Genomic DNA, 13,310 nt, shown 5'->3' on the forward strand with positions numbered 1-13,310 from the left:
AAAAATACAACAAATTAGCTGGGCATGGTGGCGCGTGCCTGTAATCCCAGCTACTCAGGAGGCTGAGGCAGGAGAATTGCCTGAACCCAGGAGGCGGAGGTTGCGGTGAGCCGAGATCGCGCCATTGCACTCCAGCCTGGGTAACAAGAGCGAAACTCTGTCTCCAAAAAAAAAAAATTAAAAAAATAAAATAAAAAAAAATAAAAGACATAAGAACAGAGGGCCATCCATTGACCCTCAGTCAACATGAGTGGATCAGAAAAGAAAAAGAAGGCAGACAAGGGGAAACAGGAAAAGAACCAAGTAAAATAATGTCATGAGAATTTAAGAAAAGAGTTTCAAGGCAGACTGGGTAGTTAACAATACAAAACAGCAGAGGATAATACAAACTAACAGCTGCTGAACTTTAAAGAAAGAGAAAAAACGCTTATTTTTCAGTCTTTTGAGTTATATTTGCTACCTCTCTATAGTCTTTCCAATGCATAAGCTTTTTTTTTTTTAAACAGGGTGCAAGACCATAACTTTTTAGTAATATACTTAATCCATTCTTACTTTCCAGGCTATTTACTTTTTGATCTCCTGCAATTATCTCTGTGCTCTAACCAAGGCTGCAGACATGTGCATATTCCATATTCTTTTGAGATGTCAATGTACTAGCCACTCTATATTGTTTTTCTGCTTATTCTCTTCTGCCCCCCTTTGGCTCCACAACCCACCTGCTCAGCTAATTTTCATTTGAGTTGTGATGGCAGCGGCACTTCCTCTTGGGCAGAAAAGTGAAAGTACTGTCAAGTTAGCATTGGATAAACTAAAGCAACGTTTTTTCTCTCACTTCTAACTTCAATTATGCCTTAGGTGATTCTTGAGAAGTACATGCTTTTGTTGTTATAGATATATTTTGAAAACCCACTATTTTATTCTAGACAGAAAATCCAAGAATGGAGAGACCATATACATTTAAGGATTTTGTTCTTCACCCAAGAAGGTCAGTAAATATAAAATAATAGCATACTAAGTTTTTTGTCTCTTCATTACACCTTCCAGTAGCCTCATTAGAAATTCAGGGTTTAAACTTCTATAAATAAGCTACTTCTAAATATTATTATTTTTTAAAAGCTTCATTGCTGTTTCTGATTAAGAAGTACTATGTGCACATTGCAAAACATTCTGAAAATACAGAAAGTGATCACACTTCTTTGGGAAAGATTTGTCCTCTTAATACTTATCAGACTAGAAGGGTAGAATGTGTCATTATTTTATATTTATTTTATATCCTAAAATTTATGTCATATTGTCATAATACTATGCTTTTAAAAATCACAAACGTGAATTCATCTAAAACCATTATCCAACTCGACATGTACAAAGCCAATTTCGGAAAAACCTAACTATATTTTGCCTACTTTAAAAAGTATTTCAGAAGACTCAAATATTTAGAGAAAATAACATAAGACTGGAATTTAAAACCCAAATAGCATGCTTATAATTCCATTCTCCTAAATGAAATTACTTGATGTTTATCAAAAAAAATTTAAACTTAAGCTGTAACTAAAACTCCTTTTGATCTTCTATACCACATTGTGAAGTAAAACCTAGTCAAAATATGTGTGTGGATTTACTGTCTAAAAGGTCAAACTAAAGCAGAGAAAGGACATCTGTGAAAGCGACAGTATTTGTCTTGTTTCTTAAACTATAAAATGCATTTGAAAATGTACTATTGAAACTTAGTAAAAATTTTCACTTAAAAATGTTTTTTGAAAATTACTGTTTGTAATATAAATATTAAAACAAAATTACTTTCTATAAAGGAAGTCACATTTAATTTTTGTAGATATCTGGAATGTCAGTCTCTTTGCATCCTTTAATTTTAGACTGATTGTGACATCTGTATACCGAGAAAAACTAAGTTGTTTTTTCTTATTTGATTGTCCTAGTAGCCTGCTTTTCAGTTTGTCAGATGCTTTCTGGTGTCTTTGTCTTTAAAAAATACAATTTGCTGCTTCTGTCTGCACCGAATATTACTGCAAGTGCAGAAAGAACTTTATTCAGATAGAAAATGTACTACATGCCTAAATTTGTTTGAGCTTCATTAAATCAAAACCTTGAGGCTTATTTTCTAATTGAGAAGACATGAAACATATAATTGTAGAGAATCTTTTCAAAACAACAAATTCTGAGCACATTCTCTGTATCCATCTTTCATAGCAACAAGTCAGAATGTTCACGTCTCCTTCAATATGGAGACACAAGCCACATTAGTGGCCTTGGAAGTAAGCATCGGGGATTTCACTGACTACTCAGGAAAGGATACACTAAATTTGCCAAATTCATGAGAACTATACAGAGAAGAGCTAAAAGGATTAGGGGAGGCTTTGGAGTAGGGATAGGTAATCTCTTGAAGACAGAATAAAAGGATTAGGACTCTTGTCTAGAAAGACATAGGGTAATTGCTACATATTTGATAACTGTAAAAATCATCCCCCAAAAATCTATATAGAAAGCTGAGACAAGCAAGGATTTCTTAAGTAAATCATCGGATGTTAGAATTGGTGAGGGCAATAGATAGGATTAAGCCTTAAATTAAAAGCTTATGAAAACACTGTAATGGTTGCACTTTGGGAGGCTGAAGTGGGTGGATTGCTTGAGCCCAGGAATTCCTGACGAGACTGAGAAACAAGATAAAACCTCGTCTCTATAAAAAAATACAAAAATTAGCTGGGCGTGGTGGTGCATGCCTGTAGTCTCAGTTATTTGGGAGGCTGAGGTGGGCAGATCACCTGAGATTGGAAGGTCAAGGCTGCAGTGAACCATGATTGAGCCACTGCACTCCAGCCTGGGCAACAGAGGGAGATGCTACCTCAAAAAAAAAAGAAGGAGCAGCAGCTTGTGAAAGGCAGGTTTTCAAAAGATTTAAAGTATTACTACAGCAGGCAGCAGCCTTTAGCTTAGACAAGTAATTATTCAAAGAGGTGATACGATATAAAAATAGATTAGGTAAATTGATGTGTGGCAGATTCAAACAGCTGCCAAAGAGATGTAGCAGGTTTCAGACAATTATCAGGCCTTACCTTCTACTCTTCTGTCATCCAATACAGTATGGCCAAATTAATAACCCTAAAGCACATCTCAAAATGCTCAGTGGTTTGCCAAAATATGCAAAATAAAGTCTGAAGTTCTCTGATTTTGCATGACCTCTGGACCATCCCTACCTCCTTTAGTCTCCTTTATAAATCCTTTAATCCAGCCAAACTCAACTACTGTCATTTCCTTAATTGCATGCCAAATTTCCTATCTGTTTCCTGGATCTTGCCCTCTTCCCACTCATATGCCTTTTCCTCTGCTGTCACAGGTAAGAATCCTCCCCAATCTTCTAATCCCAACTCAAGGCCAGCTTCTCTTTGACATTGTCTCTGTTCATTTACTTAAACTTCCTTACCATCTTCTTTGTAGCCAACAACTATTTATTTATATATGTTTTCCTTTTCTCCACCTTCTGTTCCTTTCCCTGGATATCTTCTGCCCTGGAACTTGTCTTTGAGCCTCCCCTTGTAGACACCCTGCTAGCTACTGGGGGTTCATTAAGCTCTTATTAATTGAAGACTTTTCTCCCTGGTGTTAAATTTTTATGAATATGTTTTTCCTTTTCTACAGTCACAAATCAAGAGTTAAAGGTTATCTGAGACTAAAAATGACTTATTTACCTAAAACCAATGGCTCAGAAGACGATAATGCAGAACAGGCTGAGGAATTAGAGGTGAGATTTTATAAATATTTGGTTAAACTAAAAAAAATCAGTTTCTTATTTTACTGTACTCTAAAGAACAATAACTTTATTGAATGAAGTTATGTGTGCAATAAAAATTATTTACTTGGACATTTATTTCACATAAGCATTCATTAATAGTTTCTTTCCTCTAAGAATATTTCTGTAGAATAAGTGGCCCCAATTTTTGATGGCCTTCTTAAAGGTTAAGAAATAGGGAACAGAATATAAATCTAGTTTTTCAAAGTTTTCTAAAACTTCATGTTTTCCATTAAAGAAATAATACAATTTACTATTTTGAAGTTAAATATATGGACATTTTGAGGAGACTCCACTAATTAGGAACTGTTTTATGAAATTTAAGTTCCATTGATAATCTTATTATGGTGGGAGGGCTAATAGGAAAGGAAGGGAATTAGGGGGCAAGGAGAATTTAAGTGATCTAATAAAGAGCTTTATGTATGTGGGGCAAGTAGTATTTAAAAATTGTCATGGATGACAGAAGGAGAGGAAAGTTCAAGTCAAGATTTGTGTAGAGCTACATCCATCTGGGATAATCAAATAGGAGGCGGAAAGTATGTATTTCAAATAGAATTGAATAGGGTTTGGAGACTGGAATTCTAGTTGCACATTCTATCCAACCAGGCCTGTGTGAGTCATTGAACTTTTCTGAACCTCATGATCTTGTTTGCAGAGTGACAGGACGGCACCAGATGACCTTGAGGGTTTCTTCCTGCTGAAAAATTTATGATTTGAAAAGGGGGCAAAAAAATACCTGCTCTTTGAGGTTCCCTTTAAAAGCACATTATCATCAAAAAGAAGTATCATTTATTCAATAGCTGTATTAGTCCATTTTCATACTGCTATGAAGAAATACCTGAGACTGGGTAATTTATAAGGAAAAAGAGGTTTAATGGACTCCTAGTTGTACATGGCTGGGAGGCCTCACAATCATGGTGGAAGGTGAAAGAGGAGCAAAGGCACAGCATACATGGTGGCAGGCAAGAAAGTATATAGCAGGGAACTGCTATATAAAACTATCAGATCTCGTGAGACTTATTCAGTGTCATGAGAACAGCATGGGAAAAACTTGTCCCCATGATTCAGTTACCTCCTATCCACTGAGTCCCCCCCCACAGCATGAGGCGATTATAGGAGCTACAATTCAAGATGAGATTTGAGTGGGAACACAGCCAAACCCTATCAACAGTAGTCACTGAACATACACAGCATATGGCACCAAATTACTCTGGAGGGTTCTTTTTTGGTGCCTTGCTTTAACACTTTTGCCTCTTTGACTGAGGGCCTGCTTAGGTCTCCATAAGAAAAGCTGACGGCCTTCCCCAGGGGCTAGGCTCTACCTTACATGCATATGTACCTTGAGAGAGAAAGCTCTAGAACAGGTAGTGAATTTGCAACAAAGCTTTCTGGGAAATTTGTAAATGCACTAGTAAGATTTTGCTTTGCGGGAAAATCTTTAACAGAAGGAAAGCCTTTTTTTTTTTTTTTTCCCCAAAGGAAGCCAGTCTTCCTCTATGGCCCATGCTGGAATGCCGTGGTGCAATCTCAGCTTACTGCAACCTCCGCATCCTGGGTTCAAGCAATTATTGTGCCTCAGCCTCCCAAGTAGCTGGGACTGTAGGCATGTGCCACCATGCCTGGCTAATTTTTATAGTTTTAGTAGAGACGGGGTTTCACTACGTTGGCCAGGCTGATCTTGAACTCCTGAGCTCCTGGCCTCAAGCTGTCCACCCACCTTTGCTTCCCAAAGTGCTGGGATCACAGGCATGAGCCAGGAAAGAACTTTTTTCTTCAAATCAGAGAGTATAGATAGCCCTTAGTTTGGTGATCAAAGAACTTGTTTTCCTCTCAGTTGTATCTTCACTTACTTGATTAACTTTTTCTTATTTATTTTTTCTCCGATTTTCATGTAATAATCCTCTTTAAAGTTTTCAAGTATTTATTCAATAGAAGTTTCTCTACCTGGCTTTTTGGTGTACCAGAGTATCTTGCATAATGGAATTCTGTTTGAAATGAAGGATATCTGCTGTAAAGAAAAAAAATTTATTTGCTTAGTAACTTAAAAAATTTTAACAGCATTTCGTTATTTAGTAACCTGCTCCAAGTTTTGCCCACATGCACACATCATAGGACCTTATTCACAGTTCAGTTTCTGTGGCAAGAACTGCTTCGCTTCATTTTGCAGTCACATGTCTCAATGTTTGAATTCTCTCAGAGTGCACCTTATAATTTCAGGAGAGGTAAGCGTGTAGGAGTTTATTTTTGAAAGGGTCTAGGAATTCAAACACATGACTCTGTGCTTATTTACACATGAATCTGTGTAGCTAATGACTAGAGGAGTCTTGCCTAGTCATTTGACAGCTAGTTTGTGACTGTATATATAAAATTCTACTATTTAAGGAAAACAATTTTAATTTTGAAATGAAGGTGACTCTTAGATAGTCTCTATTCTGTAGTAAAGTATGGCTATAGTAGATAATTATGTAATCTTTGATTTTTATACCCCTTACAACTTTAGGGTTAGTTGTATGTGTTTTACAAAATTAACATGTAAACTCTTGGTTATACCTCTGAATGCTTTCTTTGTGACCCTCTTTGACTTGATTAAATTGTGGGCAATTACATATTGGCTCTGAGGTTAGAAATTAAATAAGATTCATTAATACTTAGAAAGTTATTTTATAGAGAATAGCAGCTGATACACATTTAATAGGAAGGCATCCTATCCAAAAAAGTGACTGTGTAGAGGCATTCTATCCAGTCTTTCTAAACAGTATTTGATTGCACAACTGTACTTCCACAAACTTGAGACCATTTTTTAAAAGCCCTTAATAAATTAATTTTTGTTCTTTCTCTTCTTGAATTTACTCAGATAATATAAATACAATAAGCAGACATTTAAGAGAGAAATCTCTAAGAAGCTTTAAAAGAAATATTCTTTTGGTACCATTTTTCTAGCACTATTTTTATAATCCTTTACAGCAGTAGTGAGAACTCTTTTATTAATAAATTATATTAATCTTAAAGGAAAGTAATCATTGATTATATTCACCAAAAAATGTTAAGCTTATGTTTTCTCAAAAGAGTAAAATATAAAAATTTAACTTACATGTTTTTGGGATTGAAACCAGAAAAATACAATCTGATTCAATCTATGTAAGACTAATTTTTAGGCATGATAGATGTTATATTATAATAATTTAAGGTAAGGGAAAAGTAAGAAAGAAGGAAGATAAACATGGATAGGCAGACAAAGTAAGAGGATATAGGGAAAGAAGAGAATGGAATTTGGGCCATAAAAAGAAAAAAAACAGAGATTCCAATTCTTACAAAAGAGGTAAAAAGAAAAAAAGCAAGGTTGGACACAGTGGCCCATGCTGGTAATCCCAGCACTTTGGGAGACCAAGGCAGGAGGATTGCTTGAGCCCAGGAGTTTGAGACCAACTTGGGCAACATAGCGAGACCCCATCTCTACAAAAAATAAAAAATTAGGTTGGCATGGTAGTACGCACCTATAGCTATAGCTACTCAGGAAGCTAAGGTGGGAGGATTGTTTGAGCTCAGGAGGTCAAGGCTGCAGTGACCCGTGATGGCACCACTGCACTCCAACCTGGGTGACAGAATGAGACCCTGTGAGGAGAGAGAAGAAAGAATGAAAAATTTCCGTCCAGACCTTTTTCCCCAAAATAATTTATTCTGTCATCTTCCCCTGCCAACACCCCTCACCTTCTATACAGAACTAGCCAAAATAAATCAGCCTTGCTGCAGAAACCCCTAATCATTTCTCCCTGCTACCAAAAAACATTCCTTTCCTTCCCAACTCTTTTCCCTGAGCCCTAATTTTCAAGTCTAGCCTTCCAACACAGAAGAATTATCTTCCATCTTCTAAGCAATCCATTGCCTGTCACACCGCAGTCATGTATTGCTGTTCTCCAGGCCTAGAACAGAAACTCTGCATATAAGGAAATTATTCTGTGTCTATTATCAAAGTACCATAATGTTTGCCACTTTGTGATGTACTTATGTTATATGTTATTTGTGGGTTTTTGTTTTGTTTTTTGTTGTTATTTAGTAGTTTGGGCCATATACAAATTTGGGTGTTTTGTTGTCAAGTTTATGGATCTTCTCTTTCATGCCTTGAGGGTTTGGTGTCATACTCAACAGTGTCCCACTCTTAAAATATATTTCTAAAATTTCCAAAAATTTGTTACTAATACTTTTTAGTTTTACTTTTAAACATTTAAATATTATTCAGTCTGTAACTTATCCTGATATAAGGCATGAGGTAGGGATTCAAGTGAAGTTTTTTCCCAAATGGGTACCCATTTTGTAAGTAATATGCCTATTTTGCCATAGATTTGAAATGTCTTTATCTTATTCTTAATTCCTATAAATGTTGTTTGTTGTTGTTGTTTTTGAGAGAGAGTACTGCTGTGTCACCCAGGATAAGTGCAGTGGTGCGATCTCTGCTCACTGCAACCTCCACCTCCTGGGCTCAATCAATTCTCCTGCCTCAGCCTCCCAAATAGCTGGGATTACAGGCACCTGCCACCATACCCAGCATATTTTTGTATTTTTGGTAGAAATGGGGTTTCATCATGTTGGCCAGGTTGGTCTGGAACTTCTGACCTCAAGTGACTCACCTGCCTTGGTCTCCCAAAGTGCTGGGATTTCAGGTGTGAGCCACTGTGCCCGGTTGAAATTCCTATTAAGTTGAATTTCTTTCTGGGCAAATCTATTGAGCTGCCTGTTGTTGCATGCAGTACCACACAGCTTTAATTGTTGTTGTTTATAATATGCTTTATCTGGTAGGGTTGATCTTCACTTCTTGCCCTTCGTTTTTAGAATTGTGCTGCTTATTGCTGCTTGTTTATATTTCTATTTGAACTTGAGAATTGCCTTGTATTTTTGGGGGGAGTGAGGGGGACAGAGTTTCACTCTTGTTGCCCAGGCTGGAGTGCAATGGTACAATCTTGGCTCACCGCAACCTCCGCCTCCCAGGTTCAAGCAATTCTCTTGCCTCAGTCTCCTGAATAGCTGAGATTATAGGCATGCACCACCATGCCAGGCTAATTTTGTATTTTTAGGAGAGATGGGGTTTCCCCATGTTGGCCAGGCTGGTCTCGAACTCCTGACCTCAGGTCATCCACCTACCTCGGCCTCCCAAAGTGCTGGGATTACAGGTGTGAGCCACTGTGCCTGGCCTATTTTTTTTTAAATCCTAATGTAGTTGTGTTGGAATTTTGGCAAATGTATAGATTACCTTAGGAAGAATTGACACCTTTGTGAGACTGAATCTTCCCAGCCAAGATCAGACCATGCCTTTCCATTATTAAGGTCTTCTTTTGTGTCCCTTTGGGAGCATTTTAAAAGTTTTCTTCACCAGTTTATTTCAGTTTCGAATGTTGTCCTAACCAGTCAGTATTTAATAAAATCTTTTACCTACTGCCTTTTCTTTTATGAGGTTTCCCATATAAAAGCATTAATTCTTGCTACTCTTTTCTATCAGTTCCTTACTTTAGGCTTAACTAAGGCTTTGTCTTAATTTTGCCTCTTGTTAGTCTCTGAGAAACCAAACTTCCAGTGCATTTTTAAAAAAATCTTTATTTGGCTGTTTTATGGCTTTACTAAAATGGCTTGCCTCGGTCCAGAGGAGAAAGAGAGAAAATCAGACAAGGGAATCACAATGACTTTTCCATCACTAGAGAGTTCACTGTAACAATTATTTCAAAATCATTTGCCCTTCCCTATCTTGCCCGTCTATGTATTTGACCTTTAATCATTTTTCCATGTCTCAGATAGTTATTGATTTCTACCATAAGCAAGGTGCTTTCTCTTCAGGAAAGACAATGACCAATAACACATAATCCTTGCCCGTCATTCAGCTTATAATTTAGAGAATAGCCTGAGATTGCACCAGTAACTTAAACTATGCTTCTCAATTTCTCAGTGCTTTTTTTTTTCCAACTTTCCACTGTTGTTTATTTAAAAGATTTTTTGTCCTTTATTTTATTAGATTTTTTGTCCTTTATTAGATTTTTTAATTTTCATTTTTGTTTGACAAACAGTAATTGTATATATTTATAGAGGACAGTGTGATATTTTGATGTGTGTTTACAATGCATAATGATTAAATCAGGCAAATTAAATCTGTCACCTCACTTTTATTTTTTGTTAGGAAAATTGTAAATAGATTTGTTTTAAAGTTTTGGTTGTTGTTCTACCTTGAGACAGGGTCTGGTTCTGTCACCCAGGCAGAACCCGGTAGAAACTTTATAGGCGTTTGCCTTTAAAGGTTGTTTTGGAAAAATTTTTGGATAATTTCAAACAAAAATTAAATGGTTATCATTTTTGCAAAAAAAGTCTTCATTATCATAAAGTATTTATATTATGGTCTTAAAAGTTGAGGATTGTTAATTCTGTCTATGCATAATTTCTAGAACTTTATATAAAAAATCTCTTTTTAAATTTCCTTTAGCATATAATTTATAAGGTTAAAAAAATCAAGCATAAACTTAATGGCTACCATCCTGTTTTCAGCCTGGCTGGGTTGTTTTGGACCAACCAGATGCTGCTTGCCATTTGCAGCAACAACGAGAACCTTCTCCTCTACCTCCAGGGTGGGAAGAGAGGCAGGATATCCTTGGAAGGACCTACTATGTAAACCATGAATCTAGAAGAACGCAGTGGAAAAGACCAACCCCTCAGTATGTGCTGATGGTTTTTACAATTTTAATCTTGAAATACTTTAACTACTAATTCTCACTTTGAAGTCATGTCTCAGATGGATTCGTAACAGTATAGTGATGCATAAACTATAATAATACTAGGATTTTTATGGCCTAGGACTTAAAAAGTCCTAACTCTGCTGTTTCTTTTTTTTTTAATGACTTAATAATACTTGATTCATAGATACTACCCTTTTAATTGCCTCTTAATTTTAAGTTTTTTAATTGTTATGTAGCCACAAATGGTACATTTGCCTTTTTAGGCTGAATTAGAAGTCTTGAAGAATTTTTGTAGTTTGTTATTAAAGTATAATAAAATGTTAATTTCTACAGTACTCTATTTTTAAAATATAAATTATTTATAAAATATAAAGGACTCAATAATAAGGATCTTTTATTAAATGCCTATTTGACAGTCTGCTCAATGTCCACATAACTTCCAGCATGCACAGATCACATATTCTAATTTATGTCTCCTCAGTGATATTTTTCTTTTATTATCATAAAACTGTATATACACTTATAAAATCTCCCATTTTTCATATTTATTCTCAAATCCACTTCCATTTCTTCTTCCATAGAGTCTTATGAAGTCTTCCTTTAGTCTTATGTTTGAAACATACTTGTAATTTTTTAATGTGTTCATTAGTCTCCTAATTTTTGGCTTTGATATTTTGCATCTGATATATGCCAAGCACTTTCATAGACATTTTCTGTTCTCAAATCCTTTTAAAACAAATCAGCGGTTCAAGTACTTAATGGCACAGAAGGATCAATCTTCACAGAGTGACATACAGACTACAAAGCTGAAGACACTATGAAATTCTGCAGAGTTGCCCTGTTGCATACCTCAGCATTATAGCAAACCTTACTTGAGCAGAATCACATTTCTTTCACCGTGGCTAATGTCATTTTCAGGTAGCCAAAATCAAATATTTAGGGGCAAAAAAACCGACGCATTCCATTAGAACCATGTAATAACTGGTCTTCTGACTAGCGTGGGCTCATGTGGCATTAAATAAATTAACAATAATTTTATTATTAAATATTTGAACAAAATTCTTGATCTTATAGTCTGGTTATAGTAAATGCAAATAACTAGAATAATATAAATTATTCTATTTATATTCAAGGGTGTTCAATCTGATTTTTTAATTTAGTTTTTGTGGGTCCTTAGTAGGTATATATATTTGTACCTTAGTAGGTATATATATATATATTTATGGGGTACCTGAGATGTTTTGATACAGGCATGCAAGGCATAACAATCACATCATGTAAAATGGGGTATCCATCCCCTCAAGCATTTATCCTTTTTCCTACAAACAATCAAATTATAGTCTTCTGGTTGTTTTTAAATGTAAAATTAAATTATTATTGACTGTAGTCACCTGTTACGCTATCAAATGCTAGGTCTTATTCATTGTTTCTATTTTTGTAATCCTTATTAACCATCCAATCTGATTTACTGTACCTCTCCTAAGCTAGACAAATCTTTACTGTTAACTTTTTAGGCTTGTGATTGTATATTACCAAAAAAACAGATACCATTCCTAATAGATAGATGATTCATAAATCATTAAGCTTTTAATTATAAAGTCCTTACACCTTCTTTCATTCTGCCCATCACATTGGTGCATGGAGTACTCTACTCCTGGCTTAAGACCACTTCTAGAAAAGGTGCTATCTGATTCACAAAATGTGTAACTTTATTACTCTTGTAATAACATGGCAAAATAACATAACGAAATAATCTGTGAAGCTCTCTCATTTTGGCCTTTGGTCAAAAACAATAAATTTTTTTATTGATATCATGTAGATTTTTTTTCAGTGATCACAGAATCTTTGACAATCATTTTAACTACTTAAGACATAGATGATGGCTTTTTATACTTCCAATATAGGGACAACCTAACAGATGCTGAGAATGGCAACATTCAACTGCAAGCACAGCGTGCATTTACCACCAGGCGGCAAATATCCGAGGAAACAGAAAGTGTTGACAACCGAGAGTCTTCCGAGGTATAAGTGGTTTCCTAGTTCTCCTTGATAGACACATGCTATAGCAATAGATTAAAGTATGTGTGGCTCAACCTTATTCTGTTCATTTTAGAACTGGGAAATTATAAGAGAAGATGAAGCCACCATGTATAGCAGCCAGGCCTTCCCATCACCTCCACCATCAAGTAACTTGGATGTTCCTGCTCACCTTGCAGAAGAATTAAATGCCAGACTCACCATCTTTGGAAATTCAGCCACAAGCCAGCCAGTATCCAGCTCAGTAAGATGCTCTTAGATTTGTTTATGATTTCAGTATTTTATATTATACATATTATACCATTCAACAACTAACTTTTATGTAAAATTTTGTCTTAAATGCAATAATATGTCAGGGACCTTAGGACTTTACAGCATGGTCATTTTTCAAATATCCCCATTAATATTATGGACCAGAGTCATGGCATCCAAATTTCCATTATGTCAGTGCCCTCCAGTCAGAAATCACTAGGGACACATTCGTCATTGAACAAGTTGGGTTTATTATTCATTTTAGCAAGGGAGAACGCGCACCATTGGTATTTTGATAACAGAATATTAGAAAAAACTTAAAAGATTTGGGCTGATGTTAGGTGATTTTGAAGAGGGTTTTAAGAAGCAGGACTTTGCTCTACATGAGATGCTATCAGGAAGCAAGGATAATTCTGTGATTTTGTATCTCAAATCTTCCCTGTAGTGAGGCTAAAGCTGTGATTAGCAAAATAGAACAGTCACTCACGTTTGCCAGGATAGGGAAATGT

General features: G+C 35.7%; 1 protein-coding gene across 5 annotated transcripts in view; it reads left to right on the top strand.

Annotated features, from left to right (window-relative positions):
- Positions 1-13,310, top strand: part of NEDD4 (NEDD4 E3 ubiquitin protein ligase) — a 171,305-nt gene that overhangs the window by 122,984 nt on the left and 35,011 nt on the right. For all 5 annotated transcript variants that reach the window (XM_032297375.1, XM_032297374.1, XM_032297373.1 and 2 more), the window contains 5 exons: positions 924-985; positions 3,652-3,754; positions 10,325-10,491; positions 12,417-12,534; positions 12,626-12,793. In XM_032297375.1, coding sequence (XP_032153266.1) covers positions 924-985; positions 3,652-3,754; positions 10,325-10,491; positions 12,417-12,534; positions 12,626-12,793 — 618 coding nt within the window. The remainder of the gene's footprint in view (positions 1-923; positions 986-3,651; positions 3,755-10,324; positions 10,492-12,416; positions 12,535-12,625; positions 12,794-13,310) is intronic.

Source organism: Sapajus apella, unplaced genomic scaffold (assembly GCF_009761245.1).
Source record: "Sapajus apella isolate SASKATOON/1434 unplaced genomic scaffold, GSC_monkey_1.0 scaffold37, whole genome shotgun sequence".
Lineage (NCBI taxonomy): Eukaryota > Metazoa > Chordata > Mammalia > Primates > Cebidae > Sapajus > Sapajus apella.